Genomic DNA, 23,024 nt, shown 5'->3' with positions numbered 1-23,024 from the left:
TGAAGGTGTTACCTTTAACCCACCATGGTTTCTGCTTCCTAAAATAAAGGCAATGCACGGACCACCAGACAAATCCTCCCCTTTCCAACAAAAGTCTTACCCGAAACCCTATTAATAGTTTGTCTTTTTTCTATCGTCTAATGCTTCCATTCCTGAAGAATGTGGCTGTGTGCGCTTTGGCTTATGGAACCCTCTGTTCTTTTAGTTTGGTGACATAAGGGCTGTGATAGCAGCAAATCTGAAAACATGTTTGGGGCAGAGATTTCTGGATGCATCTTTAAAGCTGGCTTGAGAGAAATCCCAGTGCACAGGGGCCAACCAGAGGCGAAAGAGTGCGTGTCCTGGAGAGCATGGTAATCAGCTCAGAACTGGGCAGGCAGACAGAATCCCAAGGTGGCGAAGGGCATTTTGTCTGGTCCCTTAAAGTGAGGTTCTTATCTCTCCTATCCCAGCCTAATAGCTACAATTAGCCTCTGATGCATGCTGAAAAGAGGGTGCGTGTAAAATCCAGGCTGTTTTGCCAGCTGTGTGTGCAGGCCCAGAACATGTTCCACTGTCCCACGATTTGGGAATGAGACTCACAGTTCTTGAACCCAGGAAACAATTTGTGTAATCTCTCTCTTTATCTTATTTAACTTCACCTGCAGGTCTGCCTTATTACTTTCGTCAGTGTTGTGCAGGAGAATCCACTTAGAAGCCTGGGTAAAATTGTATTACATGATCTCGGGTTTGGTCCCTGAGAAAGAGCCAGGTTAACGCTGGCAGGAAAGAAAGCAGGAGTGCCCTTCAAACACGCTGCTGAAGGGCAACTGGAGGTTCTGGGGAAATGTGAAGAAAGAAACGCAAACATCCCTAGGAACCAGGTTGGTCTTGTGAATTGATTTCCAGAGGAAGGCTGGAGTTTGTTTTGCAGAGGTCTCTATTCTGGGAGGCTACAGCCCAGCGGGAGGGAGCTGAAGCTGACTCTCCTGGCGAGCCGAGGCTGCACTCATGCTCTGCAGCCCGGGGACTCTGAGCCTGGCTGGTCCTGGGTTCTCTTTCAGGCCCCGGGCCTGGGACTGTGGGTGGGAGGGGGGCAGGTACAATGGCTCCTGTCACTGGGCTGACTTGCATGCAGGAAGGAGACAGCAAGATGACTCCATCTGAGCCAGGCCTCCAGGGATCCTCCCTGCCAGGGGCTCCTGTGCCCCCTGGGGAATGGTGAGTTTGCTGGGAGGGAGAGACCACAGCCCCATAGCCGGGCAGAGAGCAGGAAGCTCTTCGGGCCCTGCCGAGGACTCTACAGGAAGAGTTAAGCTCTACCCCTGTGATCAGGCCTTTAATTTTTCAAACTTGGAAGGTGTGGGCCAAGCTACACCTGCAGGGGTGAGGCTGGCCTTTGGGAAGGACAGAGTGATGCATTCTGAAAAGCCCCTAGATCTGCCGCTAGGGGCTCTGGGTTCCAGTCCTAGTGCAGCCTCTGATGACATGAGTGACTCTGGACAGGTGGCATGTGCCCTTCACAGAGAGAGGATGCTGATCACCTTCCTCCCCTCCCATCAGATTGCATCTTGGAAGTGAGGAGGTTCGGGAAGCTGTACACCCAAGGAAGACATTCTGTGCCCGAGAGAGAGTGGGAGAGATGTGACTGCTGCTGGCTGGGTGAGGACAGGCCCAGAGGACAGCATCACTGGCACCCACCCCTGCACTTGGGCCCTTTGCACCTCAGCTCCCAGCATCTGGGCCTCCTCCCTGCCTGCCTCCCCGCCTCGCTCAATCTGTCTCCACTCAAGAGGCTGATGGGCAGGTCTCCCTGCTTCTTCACATCTTTCAAAGGTATCACGGGACCCTCCTGTTCCCTTGACCTCTCCAGCCTCCTCTCCCATTCTGATGCCCTTGCCCCCGCAGGGCAGCCACACTGAGGTTCTGTCCCCTCCCCTGTGGTCCCTTCTCCACCTGTCACCCCCTTCAGGACCAGCTCAGCCTTTGTCCCTCTCCCTGCAGAGGGGATGACAGCCCCATGGGCGCCTGCTACCACTGCCCCTCCATGCGGCTTCCACCATGGCACCCACGTGTTGGGCATTGGTTTCATTTTTTATCATGTGTCTAGATGACAAAACACCAGAGGAGAGACAGAGACTGGGGCCACCACAGTGCCTAGGGCATGCTCTGGTGCTCAAAAGCCATTTGTTAGATGAATCAATCAATGAATCAATCCGTTAGTTAAATTTCCCCATAGCCAAGTCTTGATTTTCCACACTCCATTACCCAGTACCTGTCTCCACGGCTGGGACAGTCCTGGAGAACTCCCTCCTCCCTCTGCTACCCGGGCTGACCGCCACCCTCTGGGATCTCCCACTGCCCCCAGGCCTGTGGCGAGGCAGGCAGTAGAAAGGACAGAGGAGCAGCCCCTGGTTCAAAGTCCTTCTCTTCAACTTGCCAGTGACGCCACCCTGGGCAAGTCACCCCACACCTAAGCTTCAATTTCCTCATCTGCTCAATGAGCCTAATAGCACCCACTTATTGATAATAATTGATAGTAATTAAATGGGCACACACTACTGATCATTTATGAGAATTAAATAAGCCCATATACACACACTTTGTACAGGACATTGAGTTCCGGAATTACTAGTTCCACCATATCCCGTCTTCATACACAGAACCTCAGAGCAAACCATTCAATTACGTTTTTACTTCCCATGTGGCGCTTGCCCCAGCTCCTGGGTGCGGGGTCCCTGCCGGAACCTTTTTTGCTCCTCACAGCCTGGCTCACGGGCGGGTCCCGAGCCCAAGCTTCACCCACCTTTACTGAGCGCTCCCTTATCGCTGACAACTGTACTGCCTGTCACACGTCACCAAGCATGGTCCGGGGTTGGGTAGGGCCGTGTTATTGTCTCTATCACCAAGTGTTGCCAACGTCAGAGAGCTGGTAATGCCAATACACTTCAGACTGGAGATGCGGTGGGGACCCTCCCACTCAGGGGTGTCCTTAGCTTGCACATGAGGAGGGCCAGGCCCGCCACTAGGGGCCAAGGCCTTCCTCAACTTCCCTGCCACTCCCCTGGAGAGCAAGTGGGGACCCTCGTGAGGCCAAGCAGCCAGTCCCAGGACTGCTGCCCCTCCCAGGCTGCGAGCATGGCCCAGGCACGGCTGTTCTTGCTGGGCCCCCGGCAAGACCTGCAGGAAGGGCTGGCTCCCTCACCTCTGTGAGCTCGGCCACGCTGCTGGGGGTCTCTGGGCCAGTCGGTGGAGGGAGAGAAGACACCCACTAGCAGGGGCTGTCTCCCTGCTCCGACAGCAGCTCCCCTGCACGGCCTTCTCAATTCCACCTGCAGGAAGGCCTCCCCCATCTGCAGGCAGGAATTGGGGCTTGCATTACATGAAACTGGAAGCTTTAGCCAAGGTGATAACTGTCCTATGGAAACGGAGTGCCGAAGTGCCCTGGGGTCACCTGAGAGCCCTCAGAAGACCCCTGGGGCACAACTGTTGGGATTTCTAGGCTTTTCTTGGGTTCTCTATCCCCTGGTTTGGAAACAGATGTAGCAGGAGCTTCACATCTGATGCTGAGCGAGAACCAGCTAGGAAGGTGTCAGTAGGCTGCTAACCTCAAGGGAGGGAGAGCTGAGGACAGGACATGAGCTGCTGGAGTGGGGACCTGTAGGATTAAATAGGGCTCCCAGGCACCTGCAGTTGCTGTAGATTCCTACCTGCGCCTCCAAAGGGAAGTGAGGCAAATCTATTTTCTGCCCCACCCTCCAGGCAAGTTTGAGGCTGTTTTGTTCTCCAAAGTCAGTTCATACTCCATTACTCGGGTACCTGTCTTCTTGGGAAAAACATGCTTTGGGCTTCAGCTGCCAGGGGCCTCACAGTTTCCTATAGCATGGTGGGTGAATCCAGACCCACTGCAGGGCTTTGAGGTCAGGCAGATCTGAGTTCAAATTCCTGCTCTGCTGATTGATCTTGGGCAAGTTTTTTAACCTCAGTTTTCTCATCTGTGAAATGGGGATAGTAATCGTGCCTACCCGGAAAGATTGCTGGGGCTACTGAATGATGTGAGGCGTGTGTATAAACATGCGTAACACAGTACCCAACCATCCCAGGGGCCCAGCAACTGTTCAGTGTCCTAATGCCACTCATTCCCCTCCTCCCTGCTCAAGGCGCTGCCAAGTAGGGATTTATCATTTTACAATCACAAAACCAAGAAGTCTTGGTTAATTGGTTTACCTAAAGGCACACAACTAGGATATGGTAGAATCTGACTTGAAGTTGAATCTAATTACACATATTATGCTTTTTCCAGTGCACTCTTGACCAGTTAATGAGCCAGTTGTATTAGAATCACTTGCAGATACCTGTTGAAACCCCAACACCTCCCCAGGTTTATGGAAACTGAATTTCCATGGAGGGCTGGGAGAGATCTGCACTTTTAGCAAACGCTCTAGGTGCCTCACCCAGTAGTCACTTACCGTGGTGTGCTGTTGTAATGGGGAGGGTGCCCATCAGAGGAATTGGGTTTATTATTATAGAAGAAATGCGAATGGGAAATAAGGAGAAGCTTAATGCAATTACATGGACAGGCATGGATCTGGCTGCCGAGGAAGTGATGAATTTGCGTATTTCCCTTTGGTTAATTTCATCATCCACTCAGCACAGCCCTCAGCTCACCAGATCATCTCAGAACTCAACTTACTGCATCTCTATTATAACTTTTGTCACACTGTGCCACTGTGTTTATGTGCCTGTCTTCTCCTTCGAAGGGAAACTTCACAAAGACAGGAGCCCTGACCCATCCGCCTTGGCCTCACCCCACCCCAGCACGGAAGCCAGGCGGCCAGTGGAGGCTGGTAGTGCTGAATGGACATGGGGCTGGATGAAAAGACTTCCGCCTGCCTCTCTCAGCCCCGGGATCGCCATGAGCTGCTATTCCGGTGAGGTGCTGCTGTGGGGATCCTCCAACTCCCTTCTCCTTGACTCTGCAAGACAGCCAGGAAAGGGAGAGCAGGCAGGACCTCCCGGTTGGGGTCAGCTGCAGCTCCCTGGCCAGCAGCCCCAACTCATCAGCTCTCACATCAAACAGGAATGTCGGGAGATTGAAGGCCTTACTTTTATTTGAATGTTGGGAAATTGAAGGCCTTACTTTTATTTTATTCTAGGAGATTCTATGCTGCAGAAGTACAGGGTGAAGAATGCATACCGATTACATTGGCAAGGGAGAGAAGAGCCTGGTGCTGACACTTTTGCTTCTTTGGTCTTTCAATAATGTCTTTCCCCTTGATTGTACATGATATATTCCTATTTTAGAAACTTCGAAAACTATAAAAAAGTCAAAAGGATAATATTACCACTCAGAAATAAAGATCATCAAGTTTTGGTGTATTTCCTTTCCTGGTTCTTTTGTTTATACGTACTTTGGTAACCCCCACAAGGCCTTTGGTAACCCCCACAAGGCCGTATCTGCCCAGATGAATAGAACAGGAATCTTCCTCCTGCAGGGCTGGTGCCAGACTGGCTGAAAGCCCTGGGCTATGCAGAGAAGACTTAGCCTTGGGAGAACAGAGGCTGGGACTAGAAATTCTCTTGTGAACCAAATCCCCGCTCAGCCAGTGCCTCGCTGATGGCTCTGAGCAACTTGCTACCTTCATCCTGAAACAGTACAGCTGCCCCATCCCTGCAAATGGTTGTCATGAGGCATTGCTAGCAACCTCCTGTGTGACCTTTTATAAGTACCCTGTTCTGAAGGGTTGAAGCACAGGCTTTCTGGCAGCTCAGGGCCCCTTGACTTGGACATCTGATGTGCCCAGAACAAAGAGATCTGGATCCAGAACCAAGTGACGTGTGTCTGTGTCGTGGCTTAGTCACATCCTTGCATATGACCTTGGCCAAGTCGCTTTAAACTTTCTGTCCCTCAGTTCTACAACCTTTCTGAGCCTCAGTCTTCTCCTCTGTAAGATGGGAATAGCAAATACTTCCAAGCCTTCTCGCAGGATAGTGTATATGGAAGGTTCCCTAGATGGGGGGTATCAACCTGGCTGTATCGCCCACTTCCCATCAGAAGACACTGGTGACTATGACCTGCCATTTGGCCACACTGCTTAGCACACATGGATGACACCTGCCTCAGAGGGCTTGTCCCCTGACATACCAGAGTCTTGTGCATACCAAGCTGGCAGCACAGGCAACAGAGGGTTAACAGGGAGAGGGCAGCCCCCTCGAAGCCACGCTGTAGCCACAGTGGGGCCAGCTGAGTTTAGGTCACAGGCCTCCTGCCATGACAGGCCCTAAGTGACGAAAACTTGTCAAGGTTCTCTTCTCTTTTTCTAACAGCCATAAACACCTCCTTGGTGCAGGGGGAGGGAGGAGACAGCGGGAGGGGGGTGTCTGCAGGGATCACACACCTGCGTGAAACTAAAAGAAAAATATCAGTGGGTGCCCAGGGCTTCTCACTACAAACTATCCATTAGGAAGCCGGAAGGTTTTGGTTTTCGTCCCGGCACTGCATAAACCACGCGGAAGACTTTATTGCCCCTTTTCTCTGTCTTCCGGGTTGGCAAGGGGAACTTGTGGGTGTGAATGAAGAGAGAAAACAGAAAGGAGGGTCCCTGCTCCCCTGTGCTGAGCACCCAGGGCCCCATCCCAGGGAGTTGGCTGATGGACCCAAGCCCGGGCAGAGGCGTGTGCGAATGCTCTGAATTCCAGACTCAGCTAGAGAGGAGAGAATCCCACAGCTGCAGGTCATGCTCTTTCTAGCTCCCCTACTTCCTCAAGCAATGCCCTCCCCCCACTCCCACCCAGGATACTCAGCTGCCTGGAAGGTGAAAGCTGGGGACTGTGACCTTCTGGTGACCCGAGCAGCCTAGAACTGCAGCTGCACAACGGCCACTCCCGTGAGCCAGTGTCCCAGGAGCAGCGAGACTGGGCCTCGCCTGGAGGAGTCAGGTGGCCGCAGCCCTGCCTGCCACAACCAGAGAGCCACACATCTCCAGCTCCGCCCGGGGAGCCCAAGGTCAGGCCGTCTTAGCTGGGAGTCGCACTAAGAGGCTTGGAGGATCTCCATCAGCCTTGAATCCCCAACACATTAGCCTGAAGGAAAATCTGATCTACTTGCTGATCCCTGGGGGGCGTCAGGAGTGACAGTCATTTCCTTGAAAGCTGAGAGGGAGAGCTGACCCCTGAGAGCTGTTAGGATCCTCCCAGCCTCAGAGGTCAGCCACAGTCAGGCAATCATTCTGCCTTTTAGCTGGTCTTGCAGGAGGCGGGAGCAGATTAAGACGATGCTTCCAGACCCAGCACTGCCTGCCTCTGGTTGAGGTGACATTGACCACTGCCTCCTGGGAGAGCTGCTAGGTGGTCAGAGGACAGGTTAGAGTCTGCCTTCTCCTGCAGTCAAAGCTCCCTCTGAGTTACAGAAAATATCCACACGACTAAGGGAATTACAGATTTCTAATCGATTTCCTTGGCCACGTGAGAACAAACAACACATTTGCACTTGAGCCTAACAAATCTATAGGAAGGGCTTGCCCAGGTGTAGAGAAAACCACATTCGGGGCTTAAAATACGACCAAAAAGGTTATGCAAATCACTTTCACTGAGTTGAAGAATAGGTTAATTTTTAAAGATGCCTTCAATGAGTTAAGAGGATGAGTGAGGGAAACCATGGCATTAACTTTAATGTTTTGACTGAGACTTAAATAGAGCAGAATGTGCTTGTTCTGCGACGTTGAACTCTCAGTTTTCAACCCAATCAAAGGGTTTTGCAAGTTGCTGTCTAATCCCAGCAGCAGGCGGAACTGCACGTCCAGCCTGCCTGCCTGCCTGCCAGCCAGTCTGTGTCTGGTGTGCTTTGGGCCTCAGAGTTGCAATCTTCTGAATGAGTGTGGTTCTTGGACCACTCAGGGTGGGATGCTGTGAGTTTGTTCACTGAGGCCCATTCACCGATGGAGCCCCAAGCCACATGGGCAGTTATGACAGACACAGGGCTCAGAGCTCCCGCTTGGGGATCCCTGGGTCTGTCCTCTGAGGTCCCCTCTTGGTCCCCTGGCCCTGGTCTCGCCCTCCTTTCATTCCCTGATACTCTAAGTGTGGCCCAGGGACTAACAGAATAGTGTCACCTTAGAGCTTGTCGGAAATTCGAAAGCACAAGCTCCATTCCCAACCAAAGGGACCAGAATCTTCATCTGCACATGAGCCCCAGTGACCTACATGCACATTAGAGTTTGGAAGTCAATGCTCAGATTCTCTATCCTGCGATGAGGATGATTTCTGGAGCACGCATCTCCTTGGTTGCTGCTCTTTGAGCACGTCCAATGGAACCTTCTGCATTGGGCCACCTCACGAGCCTCACCTGCTACCTCTCTCCCCATAGCTCTCTACCCTGTATGAGTTCCAGCCCTGGCTCTGTGGCTCACTCATCATGTCATCCTAAGCAGGTCACCTAACTTCTGTGGACCTCAATTTATCCATCCATAAAATGGACACAGTGAGGGCAATCATGCAGTCTTGTTGTAAGAATGAGAGATCACGGAATGAGGCTGCAACTCATTCAGTCCTGTTTCTCTCTCTGCCCCCACCCCCATGCATTCTGTTGCCTGCTGACATTTTTGTGATTTACATTTTTGGGAATCAAACAGGAAAAGCAGGGGTACCAGGAAGGTAATCCGACAATTAGAAGAGGTGAGTAATACCTGCGAAAGGCCTGGCACACAGGACGCACCCCTGGTGGCACAGGGAAGTGGTTAGAGGAGTGGAAACAGTGCAAATATAAAGCACTTTTAATAATGCTAATATTCCCTTTACCCTATGTACGACAGCCTTTGGTAGTCAGATTAGTCCTGACAATTTCTGCTCTGCTGTTGTCCTATGGAGCCTGGCTCTACACATCACCCACGGTTGTGCCTCACCCTGGGCCACCTTCCTCACTTGGCCAGCACACTGGGCAGGGCACTTCATGCTGCTTGGCTCACAGGCCTGGCAGGAGATGTGAGCATGACTTGTAGACTCGAGGCCCAGGCTGCACATTAGAAGCACGCAGGAGCTTTAAAAACCACACGTGTGGTTATCACCCCCAGACATTCATTGGATTGGTCTTCAGTGTGGCCTAGGCTTCGGGAATCCTAAAAGCTCCCCAGGTGGTTACAGTACACGTCAGAGTGAGGGAACTAAAGGACGATAAGCAGGACAAGTTCTAGGAAGCTCCATCCTAGTGGGTGCTCTGCGGAATGCTAACTTCCTTAGAAAGTAAAAGCCTCAGCTCCCACAGGCAATAAAATCTCAAATGAACTCGAAACCAACAAATTGTATCTTTGATGAACAAGAATGTTTTTTGTTCCTTCTTAAGAAAGCAAATCAAAGCAGTTTAGCCTCAGCCATTCAAAGAGCAGCTGGGGGCTGCGCACAGTCTGTCCTGGGGCACTGTGCATCTCCCTTCACCTCTTATACCCCCCCCCCCACCAAGAGCACCAGGGGTGATAGAGCACCCCAGAGATATGGCTCAAACCCGCAGGTGCCTCATCTTCTCCGAAGCCGACAGCACGTGCACCCTCTCGTTACTAGAGACGGATATAATAGAATGCTGTGTTCTGAGAAGCACTCTCGGTATCAAGTGTTAAAACGCAAACAGGCTTCCAATTAATCAATCAGATCCCTGCGTCCCTGAGCCCTGCCCCACTCCAAACCCCAGTGGATTCTCTCAGCCCCTGAGACATTCCAGTCCTCATGGGGATTTAGTTTTCGGGATTCTGCAAAACAAACCTAGCAGGCCTCAGCCTACCCAGCTGACCCAAGAACCACTGCCGGCTCTGGAAGGCAGCTGCCCTTGATGGCTGGCTCACCTGTGGCCAGAGTGGCCTGACTCACAGGTGTCACCTGGGCCTCAGGGACGGGGTGGGGCAGGGGTTGAGAGCTGGGGTAGGGTTAGCTTCATGCCTGGTGCTGCTGAGAGGCTGTCGTGCCAGACACGGGTGATTCTCCCCTGGGGGGGTGGGAGGGGACAGGGCACCCAGCTCTGCACCCCCACCCTGTTCTCAGGTTGAGTCACCATGCACAAAAGATGCTCCTATTGGGAATCTGCTTTGCCTATGGGCAGGAAAGTGACTGCGCTGTGGTCCCAGCTCAAACACGATGTGCCTTTAGCTCACACCTGGCCCGGCCCTGACTTCTGAGCCAACTCCTCCTCTGAGCCTCCTCACCGAGCTTCTCCCAAGGCAGGACCCATCCCGCCGGCTCTGGGCAGCTCCACAACTCCTCACCACTCGAGCACATTCCACACCGAGCCAGCTCCTCACAGCAGCGCCTTGCACAGCCACACCGCAGCCACTGTGCCCCATGGAGCCACCCAGCCAGCTCCCAGCACAGGAAGAGGCCGCTCACGTGCAGAAGAGTGGTCCCCGGAGTGGCAGGCAGCTGGGGTGGACAGCAGGGTGGGGAGGTTCCAGCACAGAGGGAGGGGCAGTCACACCCCAGGAGCCAGACTCCAGTACTGGGAGTGGTGTTGGGGGGAGGGGGGTACACCTTAACATGGGTTCAGGTTCTGCCAGAAAACACCTGCTTCCTTCATTAGTGTCTGCAATTAGGGGCTGATGACACCTGGGTCCCCCCAGCCACATACAAATGACGCCTGCCTTCAACTCACGGGAAGATTATAGATGTGCACTTGGGGGTTAGAGAGAGGGGAAGAAATACATGGTGGGGGTGGAGAGACAGACAGAGAGAAACAGAAAAAGACACAGAGAGACAGTGGCATCTCCTCTTTTCTGGGGATTCTTGGGGGCAGCCACTCACCAGTTCCTTCCTGAGCCAGGCTATAGCTTCATCGATGCTCTGAAAGCCTTCCAGCTTGCCAGTGGACAGGGGTCTGGCACCTTGGCTGGCACTCCTGGCAGAAGGGGGGTGCTGCCCAGGCTCTCTCAGGGGGAGCAAGGGCTCCTGCCCCCCACGCTCCCCCTCCTCCAAGCTCGCCTGTGGCTCCGCAGCCGGCCTTGGGAAGGGCCAGGTCTGCTCCTCCAGCCTGGCCTGCCATTCCAGGTAGGAGGGCCTGCGGGTCTCCAGCCTCAGTTTCTCGGTGAGGGCCTTCAGGCTCCGGAGGTGGTCATCGGGTGGTGCGGCTGCTCCCGCCCCCTCTTCTGCACCCACTTCTTCCACGTGGATCTGGGGCACAGACATTCTACAGTCTGCCCTGGCAGCCGGACATGCGGGGGCACAGGGGGAGGCTTGGTGGGTGGCACAGTTGGGTCCCGCTCTGGGATGGCCTCATCCAGGTGCCCGAGGGCATTTCCGGGACAGGAGCCGGCCTCGGAGGCTGGGTGGCAGGGGAGCTGAAAGTGACCACGCAGTGAGCCGCACAGGGCACCCTCCTGGAGGCTCGGGTCTATGATCCGTCCTGGAAGCCTGTGGGTGCCATGCTCCACAGAAGGCAGGAACAGACAGCGTCGCAGGAATCTCGGGGCAGCCTGTGCCAAGGTCTATCTGTCCTGAACGCACTCGAAGACCAGACTGGCAGGAAGAAGGCCCAGAGCTCTCTCTTCTCGGGAAGGGCAGGTGGCTGGAGACCCTGTGGGAGGGATGAGAACCGCCTCAGTCCCGATCCCTGCCCTGCCACTCAGAGGCAGGCACATCCACTCCACAGGAGGGGAAACTGAGGCTCAGAGTGGACTGGTGACTGTGCTTCTCATGGCTAGTCCGGGACGGAAGTGAGATCATTTCAATGCCTTAATTCAATGCAGAGAAGTTAATGACCAATTGAAAAATTGTGCAGTGTTTTACCATTTATATAAAAACGACTCCGCCTCTACTATCTCACTTAATGCCCCCAGCAAGTCTGCAGGCATTTGTTTTTATTCTCATTTCACACATGAGGAACCCACATCTCCTAGAAGTTAAATGACTCACCAAGATCTCCCAGCAATAAGTTGTGGGGACAAGCTCAGGCTGTCTGAATCTGAGGCCACAGGTCTCTCCTCTCTGTGGCAACGGCCGGAGGGTCCCCAGAGCCAGCCAGCAGGGAAACCGCACCCCACACAGGCTCAGGTGGGTCTGCTCCGTCCAGGTGCCACTGCCCCCTCACCACCTCCACCCACCACAGGTCCTGTCCTCCAGCAGCCGTTTCTACATCGAGGTCTTACTCTACGCTCCTAGCTTCTTCCTCCAAGAACAACACCTTACCTCACCTCTTCAGAGACAGAAGCAAATAAACCTGCAGCTGTGGAGGGAAGAAGGCGGTGGCACCTGGGCTGGATGGCTAAACGAGCAGGCTGTGACTCATTGTTCTAGAACGAGGCTTCTCGTGTTCACCTAAGTGCCCGCATGGCAGCACCTGTTTGGTAAGGACTTCAGCTATGGGATCTGATGTGGCCTCCCCATCTCCAGAGAGGAGGCATAAGCCCCAGCTTCTACCCCATAACATCAGACACAGGGTAGAAACCTAACTCCCAGTAAGAAGAGACTGCAGCCTCCAGACTCTGTGGTCCGAGGTCCATGGGGTGGGCAGTGGACATGGGTGAATCAGAGTAGGAGACATCTGATTTGGACCCAGGTGGTAAGCCCTGGACTTTCAGGGTGTGTTTAAAAAAAAAAAATCCATGCTGGGGGACATGCAGCTATAAAAAAGAATGAATTGATATGGAATGATGTTCGAGATAAAGCTTAAATGAAGAAAAGCAAGATTCTCAGCAGCCTGGACAGTAGGCCACCCTTGGGGTGAAAAAGGAGAAAGAATGAGGGGTTGTTACTGACTTGTAAATGCCTAAAAACATTCCAGCCAAAAAAAAAAAAAAGGAAGGGAATAGCCATAGTCATGATTACTTGTTTGGAGTGAGGGGAACTGGGCAGAAGAGAGGTGAGGATAGGAGGGAAAAGAATTAAGATGAGGGTGGCAAAAGCTGAACAGGCAGCAGGACCACCTCGCGGTGTCCTGGGATTCCTCTCCGACATGGCACGCAGATGCTCAAGAAAGAAGAGCAGAACTTTCCAGTCCAGACCTTTTCCTTAGCCCCAGCCTGCGGTGGGGATGTGACTGGAGGACGCCCTGCTGCCCGACCTCTGCCGCCCTAGGCTATGAGCCTGCCCTGGCAAGGGGTATCCATGGAGAATGAGAAGGAATAGTCCACCCCAACTGGTAAGCAGAGAAACCCGCTGTCACCTCCAGCTCTGCTTGGAGCAAGCGAGAATCCCCCTGAGGAACTGGATTCTGATTCAGTTGGTCTGAGATGGGACTCAGACAGCAGTGTTCAGCTCCCCCGATGATCCGAGTGTGCAGCCGGGTGGAGAACCACTGTCTCCAGATGCAGACACTAGAGTTGGGATCAGATGGCCTAGCTCTAGGTCTTGTCAGGCTTGCTAAGCCTCATTTTCTTCATCTGTAAAATGGGGGTGATAAATACCAACCTCCTATGTTCTAGCAGATTGGCAGAACTAAAATTCACCGGCACTCTCTGAAGACTTAGCACGCTAAGTCCGCAAATGCGAAATGTACTCATGGGAGTCTCCTGTGCAGTTTCATGGTCAGAATCTGTCCAAATCTAAAGACTTATCAGCTGCTTTCTGGGGCCCCTCCCAGGCGCCGTCTGCCTCTTTGCTGAGGTGCCAGGATCTGTTTTGAGCATGTCTGGGGCAGCTGCACCTACAGGGCTTCCTTCTCCCTGGCAGGGGAGTGCTGATTAGATCCATCAAAGCTTCCTGGAGAGGATTCAACTGCAGGCGGATGAGCAGCACCCTCCCTCCCTGGGTTCTGTGAGGAGATAACATGGACGAGGAGCCCTGGTGGCCCACCCCCTCCCCCACCAGCAGGCTCCCACTGCAGAGGTGAGGGCATCCCACTGGGCTACCACTGCTGGGTGAGGGGCTCCTCTCAGGGTAGGAAACTGCTACAAGTCTGTAACTGTATTGCAGACAATTTATTTCAATTATTGGTTTCTTTTCTTTTCTTTTTCTTTTTTTTTTGAGACGGAGTTTTCACTCTTGTCACCCAGGCTGGAGTGCAATGGCATGATCTTGGCTCACTGAAACCTCCATCTCTTGGGTTCAAGCGATTCTCCTGCCTCAGCCTCCCGAGTAGCTGGGGTTACAGGCAGCCGCCACCATACCCAGCTAATTTTTTGTATTTTTAGTAGAGACAAGGTTTCACCACGTTGGCCAGGCTGGTCTGGAACTGCTGACCTCAGGTGAAGGCCTGCATAGACCCTGTCAGGACCATCTGGTGGCACGGGCAGCAGCCCCTGTGAACTGTGACCAGCTAGTGATGGTCCTCAGATCTGCTGAGCTTGGTGAAGTACAGAAAACACAGTGTGCACATCTGCCCATGTGAGCCCCAAAGTAGCCCCCAGAGGCAGGCGGGATCACCCCATTTCACCAAGGAGAAATCGAGGCTAGGGCAGGTGAAGTGCCTCACCTCCTGGTCACAGGCAGGTGCCAGCAGCTGGACCTGGGCACAGTCATTTGACTCTGTCTCAGCCTCTTTCTACTCCGGAGAGTGTGGGCTCTGGGTTAGAGCTCCAGGGCAGCCATTGGCTTTGTGACGCTGGCACATTGCTTCATGACCACTCTGGGCCTCTGTGTCCTCTTCTGAGAAATGAGAACAACCGGAACGACTACATAATTCGCAAGGCTCAGTATGAAATGAAGATGCGGGGCTCCTTGTTTAAAAAGTTCTAAGAATTGGCCGGGCGCCGTGGCTCACATCTGTAATCCCAGCACTTTGGGAGGCCGAGGCGGGCGGATCACGAGGTCAAGAGTTCAAGACCAGCCTGACCAACATAGTGAAACCCCGTCTCTACTAAAAACACAAAAATTAGCTGGGCGTACTGGCCCACACCTGTAATCCCAGCTACTTGGGAGACTGGGGCAGGAGAATTGCTTAAACCCAGGAGGCGGAGGTTGCAGTGAGCCAAGATCGCACTGCTGCATTCCAGCCTGGGTGACAGGGCGAGACTCTGTCTTAAAAAAAAAAAAAAAAGTTCTAAGAATTTCAAGACAGGGACAGCAGAGCATGAACCCACACGAGGGGCCCTGTGCCACTGCCCACAGCCATGAGGCTAGTTCTGGGGATAATCACATGTACCTCGTAGGTCCTAATCAGGGATTCAATAAGGTTACAAATGTGAGCTCTCAGCACACTGCCTGGTCTACAGGAAGCCCTAGACATAGTCATGTAGCCCTAGTCATGGTTTTTAAAATGTCATTATTAAGACGACATAACCTATCAGAGTTATATCACCGTCACATGACAGATCATGACCCTCCAACTGCACTGAGCAGTCACTCTGTTGGTCTCTGACCTGCTGGGTGGCCCAAGACAATCCCTGCACCCTCACATCCTTCCCTGGACACCAAACAACATGAAGTCAGTGGATCCCACCTCCCCCAGATTTTCAGGTGTCAAAACTTAGTGGAGTCTGTTCTGCCATAGAAGGGAGAGAAGAGCTCCACTTACTAAAACCATTCCATGCCCGCTCCCTTCCCTCTCTGCTCACATTGTGAATGCCCCGGCCACGGCTCGGGGTGTTGGGGAGACTCCACCGTGTGCTCTCTGCATGGCAGACCAAGGCCAGGCCCCAGAAGCCTGGTTTCTGGTCCCAGCACTGCTGACAAGCCGAGCACCCAGGCTCAGTCCTTTCCTCATGGCCTCAGTTCCCTAATCTGTGCAATGGCTGAGGATCTATGGAACCTGGTATGTGAAAGCTCTCTTTAAACTATAAAGAGCTGTACCCACCTGAATAGGCGTGTGTGCAATGTGGAGAGGCCTGAGTTAGGGAGTCACTATTTTAGAGCACGTGGTCACCTGTAGCTGGCAGGAACAGGATTGCCCCCAGCACAGCCAGATGGTGAGGAGCTGCTGCAGGAACGGGATTGCCCCCAGCGCAGTCAGACCGTGAGGAGTTGCTCAACCAGCATGTGTTTTCCTGGTCATCAGTGTCTGGGGAGCACTGTCCCCCTGGGTGCCCTGGTGCCTGAAGAAGCCTAAAGGGGTTTCTTCCCTCCCACTAGGCACAGGAGCTGAGCTGGAATGTCACCCACACAGGGGCAGGGACGTGACAGCAGAAAAGCTTGTCACTGCTCACTGGGCACTGAGCTGGACCCGGCCTGAGCCGGCAGAGAGGTGCTGGCCGGCTGCCGGGGAACAGATGCCAGCACTGGGCAGCTTCCTGGGCTGGAAAAGCAGTGGAGGCCTCCCCTCTCGCTTGACAAACCAGGGACTCCTGGGGCCCAGGCCCCGGGAGGAAGAGCCCCCCAACACTCTAAACAAACGTGCTTTCTTTACATGTAACCTGGGTCGTTCCTAGGGGTGGAGGAGCCGGAGAAGGAAGCCAAAGGACGCTGCCAGACCTGGGACCTAGGGTGTCTAGAAAAACAAAATCAGACCCTGTAATCCCACCAGGCCCAGGCACGCCCCGCCAGGCAGGCCACCCAGCAGCAGTGGGGACAAGCCCTTGGGGGGCGCGTCAGCCTTTCTGCAGCTCTGTGTGCCAGTGCCGAGGACCCATGCCACACACAGAGACTGCTGTTCCAACACGCTCCCTGGATCCCAGGCCCACAGCGGCTCCTTGGAGGAGCCTTTGCCAACCATGAGCTAACTCCTCTGGCTGCTGGAGGAGCCAGGTGGGGGCAGCTCAGCCAACACCTTGTCTCATTATGACCTAATCTGTTCACCTGGAAAACGGTCATATCCACTTCCTCGATGGGCTCCCAGGGGCAGGGGAAGACGCAGGCGCTGCTGACCCATGCCCTCCACACCTCCTCTCACCATGCGCTCCTGCTGTTCCTTCCAGCCTCGCATTCTCCACTAGAACCCTTTCGTTTCTTCTCCGTAAGACACAATCTTTCCAACCCCGACCCAGCACTCCTGTCCCGCCGGACACCATGCTCTTTCACACCCCTGACTCGGCAAAAGCTTTCCTCCAGCCTGGAAAGCCCTTCCCTCCCTTCTGTGCCTCAGCTCAGTTCTCAGGGATTTTCTCCTGGGGGAAGTTTTGCTTGATTTGCCCAGGCTGGGCTGTGTGTACCCAGGACAACCCAAGCACATCAGAGAAACAATTATGTCATCGCAACATTAGCTAATGCTTACACCACACCACACCACACGAGGCGTGGCGCTAAAAGCTTTACATGTATTAACACATTTAATCCTCACAACAGCCCTATGAATCTGGGGTATCATCATCCCCATTTTACAGATGAAGAGACTGAGGCATAGACAGGCTCGGGACCTTGCCTGAAGCCACAGAGCTTGTAAGTGGTGAAGCTGGGATTTGAACCTCTGCAGTCTAGCTCTGAGCTGGCCCCTAACCACTGGGCTTACTGCCCCTCTTAAGCCACAGCACTTACACCCAGGGCCTTTGTCAATGGTCACTTCTACCAGACTCTCAACTTGAGGGCGAGAACCAAGCTTTTCATGCTGGACCCTCCAGTGCTTAGCACAATGCTGGACTCTTCAAATGCTGCGGAATGAAGGAGCCAATAAAACAGATTTCCTCCCACTCACAGTGACCTGTCCTTGCTCTAATCTCAGCCAGCCTGGATGGGCTCAGAGAGGCAGAAAAAGAGACCCAGGCTTCCTGGGATGGTGCCTCCCCTCCTGTCCCCACGGATGCCACCCACCCTGCCTGCCCTGAGCACAAGTGTCCAGACATAGGTGTGCAGGCTCTGGGCCTGCAGTGGGACAAAGACAGGAACAGCTGCAGCTCATCCCAAATCCCAGGACTGTGTGCTGGAGTTGGAGGGGACAGTCTGATGTGACAGACCTAGCATGAGGGCCTCCTTGGAGTCCAGTGCAGGATGAGATCATTTCCATCCAGCAGCTTCCTCCCTCTTCTGGAAAGTGCATCCCCCTTTCCCACAGGAGCCCATCCCTGGGGTTTCCTTTCTCCTGGGGCGTGGGGAGACACAGGATGAAGTTTTGGTGTCAGAACCACTCAGAGGCCAGCCTTGCTCTGAGCTGGCCGGGGCCGCTGGGGCCACCATGCTCAGCACATGTGGGGAAAGGGTCTACTTGGAGAGCAAAGCCAAGCAGACAGTGTGGCAGCCTGGCCGTCAGAGCCCAGTGGCAAGGAGCTGGGGGCCCGCAGCTGGGCCGCGGGAAGCCACCCGCCCTGCCCAGGTTACACAGGGTATACCTTCCGCCTTTTTTGCTTCAGCTACTTTGAGTGGGGTTTCTGACATTCGTAACTGACTGACACAGCATGCACTGGAGAAGGAATATGAAAGAGCACAGCGGATGCTTGCTGCTATTTGTCTTTCGTTAGACTGTGTGTCTGTTTGCCATATCCAACCCCCTCTCCTTTCCTGTGTGGAGGGAGCTCCCCATTTCGTGCAGAACAGCAGGCAGGCCGTGCAGCCTTCTCTGCAACCAGAGGACCACGTCCTCCTCTTCCCAGCTCATGCCCTGGTGACCAGGTGTGAGCATGTGACCTGAGCTTGGCCAGTCAGCTGCTCAGGCCCCGACTCTGAATTGGGTGCGTGTGAGTCTCAGAGGAAGGGATGGTTAGGGCGCATCTGTGAACCAGCCCTGGAGGCAGATGTGAAGTGCAGGGGCGGTGGCATCCTCTTAGCCAAATTGTCTCTGCTGAAGGACTGGCCCGGAATCTCCTGCCTCTGCCTTCTGGATCTGCCCTGGTTCTGCCTGTTTTCTGGTCTTTACCTCCTGCCAATTCTGTGGGCACCTGACAGCCTTACAATAATGTCATTTTCTCTTGCTCACAACCAAGAGCTGTAACTGAAATGAGACAGGAAGCACAACTCATGTGGGGAGGAAAATATAAAACTGAGAGCAAACCAGTGTCATAAAATGTCATGACAATCCAAAAGGCTCCCTCTGCCACCATTCCACATGTCCCTTGGTGGTAGGGGGCGGGGAGGGGGTGCTGTGCGACCTCCCATTGAGAAGCACAGGGTGGATGGTCACTGTCCTCCTAATGAAATCTTACTGAGTCTGTCCACATGCAGAGTTGACTTGTCTCCTAACTCACAATCCATGACAGGCTATGCTTGATGAGGACAGAATGACAATTTCCCATATGAGTGAATTTATCCTTGCTCTGCTGCTCTGGCAGAAACGCCGCCCTTGGTTCCCTGGGCAAAATAGATACACGCTGGGTCATGAGACCAGCCCAGCTGGGCTACAGCTGGACATCAGGGCAAACAACTGAAGGGCCGAGAAGTCTGGTGAGCTGTGCTCTTTTGGGAGTGGTGCCTCTGGGCTGTTTCAGGACTGTGACAGTCCCCAGAGGGAGAGGGGGTGAGCAGAGGCAGATAGAGCAGGAAGGAGTGAGCCTGTGGCTGCATCTGTCTCCCACAGGCTGCTGCTTCCTCCACCTGCAGCTCCTTCCCTTCTCATCAGCCTCCACCCCACGAGGTTGCCTCGGGTCTGTTTCTGCAGCCTGAAAGAGGTGCACTAACCCTATTCAAATCCCCATTTTACAGGTGAGGAAACAGATAACTTTTCTCATGAAACCGAAGCCCAAGCTCCCAGAAACAGACGTGATGGCCTGAGATCCTGGCCCACAAAAAAGGGTGCTTTATTTAGCACCTACGAATGCTGGGGGAATGTGCAGACATGTTCCCCAGTGCCAGCACGGGCTGAGCAACGGTAGGTCTCCTTAGAGTTCACCGAGCGTCAGCACACACATTCGGGCCTCACGTCCTTCTGACTTCACGCAGGAGAAAGTGGAGGCCACAGAGGCTGGCTGGTTCCCAGAACACAGATCTGCTGCAGGAAAGCTGGGGTGATCTCCACCCTCTGTCCCCTTCATCACGGCTGCCCCCATACCCCTGCACTCCTGACCCCTCAGCCTGAGCCTGGGGACGTGGACGCTGTTCCCTTCTCCACAGAGCTCCCTCCTCCAGGCTTCCTCTCCTCTGTCCTGCTGCTGGTTATCCTTCTAAAATGCAACTCGAATCCTGCCCCTTAATAACTTTCCTACTAAATAACTTTATTATTGAGATGAGGTCTCACTGTTGCCCAGGCTGGAGCGCAAGTGGCACAATCACAGCTCACTGCAGCCTCAGACTCCTGGGGTCAAGTGATCTCCTGCCGCAGCCTCCCAAGTAGCTGGAACTGCAGGCATGTGCCACCATGCCTGACTCTAAATAACATTTTACTAACACTGTCAAGCTGCTAATATGTATGAAGCACTCAATATGTGCCAGGCACTATAAGGAGATAGCACCTCACTTACTTGCATGAGAATCTTGTGAAGTATGCACTATGATTGTCCCATTACACAGATGAAGAGACCGAGGCACAGAGATGATAAGGCACAGGCCCAGTGGCACTCAGACTGTACCTGGCAGGGCAAGGACTGAAACCAGCAGATGCACAGCTCCCTGCGGAGGTGGAGGGGAGGGCTGCAGCAGGAGCCAGGAAGGCTGAGCTGGGGACCAGGACCGGGTCAGAGGCTCTGTGACCCTCCCCATGGTCTACTCAAATTGAACACAGCAAGAGTGCCCTCTGGGAATCAAGTTGCCCCCGAGACAGCCAGCTCTGTCTTGGTTCTGTGCTGTCCTATGACGCTGGCCACTCCACAGCAGAACCACCTTCACTGAGTTTATGGAGCACGTCTACACCGCAGCACATCTACACTGCAGGGAAGGCTGGGTCTTCTTACCCCATCATGCAGCAAACCGAGGTGGGAGCCTATGCGACCAGCCTAAGGCCCGGGGCTCCTCGGTGACAGCCCAGAGCCTACTGCCCACACTCCTTGGGGTTGCTGTGCCATCTTCTAGAACCTACTATCTGGCAGGACTAGCTATCACGTGTGTGGAAAGCTTTCCATCTGCAGGTATAACTGGGTTCTCCCAGAAATTTCTGGAAGAATTAGCTACACTGTGACTTAGGGCCCTGCAGGATCCTCAGCAGGGCAGGTCTTGGGGGATGGGATGTCTTTAGTGCTGGCCTCACCTTCTTGACCCCGACACCGTCTGGGTTGCCCATGGCTCTGCTGCCAAAGCCAGGGTGGGCTTGGCTGACGGGCGGAGGCCCACGTGTGTGTGCAAAGCGCTCTGTTTCCTCTGCTGAGCCTGCTGTGTGTGTCACCAAGCCTAAAACTCCACATCAGAGAGAGTCGTAGCTTCACTCAAGGACAGCATCTCCTGATTCCTCCGTCAACACCTATCTGGTGCAGGGGTGGCAGGAAGAGGTATCTCCACTCTACCTTGCCCTGATGTTGCAGTTTCAGCCAGGCCAGGCCCATCAGTAGAGGGCACAGCCCTGATTTCAACCGGAGACAAAGGCAGGCGCCATGAGCTGGGACCTGCGGTGGCTTCAGAGGCCAGAGAACAGTGAGGCCAGCCCCACAGCCAATGGAGTGCAGAGGCTCTAAGGGGTTTCATACACAGAAAATTCAGGGTGGTGCAGGGCAAAGCTCATGCCTGCATCTTTTCCTTTTGTTTTCTGAAAAGGCAAATCCCTTTGTTCTGGGTGAGTAAGAGGTCAGGAGGTCTGGGACATGGCTCCACAGTCGGCCTAGGGAGGCGAGCCTGGGGTGTGCAGGCTTTTCTGCCTGGGTTTAATCAGAAACCCAACACTTATCTCACCCAGAGGACCAGACAGGACTGGGCTGGCCTCTGGCTGGGCTCAGCACTGACCAGGTGGCAGCCGAGAGGACGGGGACACAGCCCTGGGCCCCACAGAGCTGCTGCCGGGAGCCAGGCTGCCCTAGTGGTCCCCTCCTCCTCCAGGGTTGCCATGGCAACTGAGCAGGAGGGACCCTGCTGTCTAGCCCTGGCGCTCATCTCTTGCCTTTCCAGCCTCATCTGCATTCCAAGCCTTGGTCAGAGCCGGTGTCGGGAGCCCTGACATGGAGATGACATCCTGCCGAGACCTGACCCCGGCCCCAGTGCTGCACGTGGCAGGGATGGGTTGCTGGGATACGTGTGTGTGCGTGTGTGTGTGTGTGACTGTGGTGGGGTTGTTGCCTTGCTGTGTGAGTGTGGGGGGTGGTTGCCTTGCTCTGTGTGTTTGTGTGGGGTGGTGGTTACCCTCCTGGGTGTGTGTGAGTGTGGGGGGTGGTTGCCTTGCTGTGTATGAGTGTGAGGAGTGTGAGTGTGGGATGGTTGCCTTGCGTGAGTGTGATTGTGAGTGTGGGGGTGGCTGCTCTGCTGGGTGTGTGTGAGTGTGGGGAGTGGTTGCCCTCCTGGGTGTGTGTGTGAGTGTGGGGGGTGGTTGCCTTGCTGTGAGTTTGAGTGTGGGATGGTTGCCTCGCCTGAGTGTGAGTGTGGAGGGTGGTTGCTCTGCTGGGTGTGTGTGTGTGTTGGGGGTGGTTGCCTTGCTGTGTGTGAGTCTGAGTGTGGGGGGTAGTTGCCTTGCTGGGTGTGTGTGTGAATGAGGGGTGGTTGCCTTGCTGTGCATGAGTGTGAGTGTGAGTGTCAGGGGTGGTTGCCCTGCTGGGGGTATGTGAGTGTTGGGTGGTTGCCTTGCTGTGAGTGTGGGGGGTGGTTGCCTTGCTGTGTGTGAGTGTGAGTGTGAGGGTTGGTTGCCTTGTGGGTATCAGTGTGAGTGTGAGGTGGTTGCCCTGCTCGGTGTGTATGGGTGTGAGTGTGGGGTGGTTGCCCTGCCTGGTGTGTGAGTGTGAGTGTGAGTGTGTGGGGTGGTTGCCTTGCTGGGTGTATGAGTGTGTGAGTGTGGGTAGTTGCCCTGCTGTATGTGTGAGTGCTTGGGGGGTGGTTGCCCTGCTGGGTGTGTGAGTGTGAGTGTGGGGGATGGCTGCCCTGCTGGGTGTGTGAGTGTGAGTGTGGGGGTGGCTGCCCTGCTGGGTGTGTGAGTGTGAGTGTGGGGGGTGGTTGCATTGCTGGGTGGATGAGTGTGAGAGTGTGGGTAGCTGCCCTGCTAGGTGTGTGAATATATGAGTGTGAGGTGGTTGCTCTATTGGGTGTGTGCTCTGGGTATGGCTAGGGCTGAGTTAGTGACATGCGCAGAGCTGTTAGGGATGTAGGTGTGGCTGGGTAAGAGACATGGGCGGGGCTGGGTGAAGGACGTGGGTGGGGCTGGATTAGGGGAGTGCGGCTGCTAAGGGACGTGGGTGGGGCTGGGTTAGGGAAGTGAGTTGGGCCCTGGGTTA

General features: G+C 54.3%; 2 protein-coding genes and 1 long non-coding RNA gene across 11 annotated transcripts in view; 2 read left to right on the top strand and 1 right to left on the bottom strand.

Annotated features, from left to right (window-relative positions):
• The window catches only part of LOC134759059 (uncharacterized), a 34,417-nt gene extending 33,563 nt beyond the window's left edge, over positions 1 to 854 (top strand). The window contains exon 3 of the long non-coding RNA XR_010134917.1: positions 648 to 854. This is a non-coding gene — a long non-coding RNA (uncharacterized lncRNA). The remainder of the gene's footprint in view (positions 1 to 647) is intronic.
• FAM167A (family with sequence similarity 167 member A) overlaps positions 1 to 23,024 on the bottom strand; it is a 60,079-nt gene that overhangs the window by 19,197 nt on the left and 17,858 nt on the right. For all 9 annotated transcript variants that reach the window (XM_063709042.1, XM_063709044.1, XM_004046645.5 and 6 more), the window contains one exon: positions 10,759 to 11,527. In XM_063709042.1, the coding sequence (XP_063565112.1) occupies positions 10,759 to 11,139 (381 nt within the window). In that variant the 5' untranslated portion in view covers positions 11,140 to 11,527. The remainder of the gene's footprint in view (positions 1 to 10,758; positions 11,528 to 23,024) is intronic.
• On the top strand, positions 1,629 to 5,358 carry LOC101146538 (uncharacterized protein FAM167A-AS1). Its single transcript, XM_019032897.4, has 3 exons — positions 1,629 to 1,815; positions 4,740 to 4,910; positions 5,136 to 5,358. Exons 1-3 carry the CDS (start codon positions 1,779 to 1,781, stop codon positions 5,240 to 5,242), a joined length of 315 nt encoding a protein of 104 aa, XP_018888442.4. The 5' UTR covers positions 1,629 to 1,778; the 3' UTR covers positions 5,243 to 5,358.

The sequence above is a fragment of the Gorilla gorilla genome, chromosome 7, assembly GCF_029281585.2.
Source record: "Gorilla gorilla gorilla isolate KB3781 chromosome 7, NHGRI_mGorGor1-v2.1_pri, whole genome shotgun sequence".
Classification (NCBI taxonomy): domain Eukaryota; kingdom Metazoa; phylum Chordata; class Mammalia; order Primates; family Hominidae; genus Gorilla; species Gorilla gorilla.
Note: the sequence above shows the minus strand (reverse complement) of the source record. Positions and strands in the feature narration are given on the sequence as shown.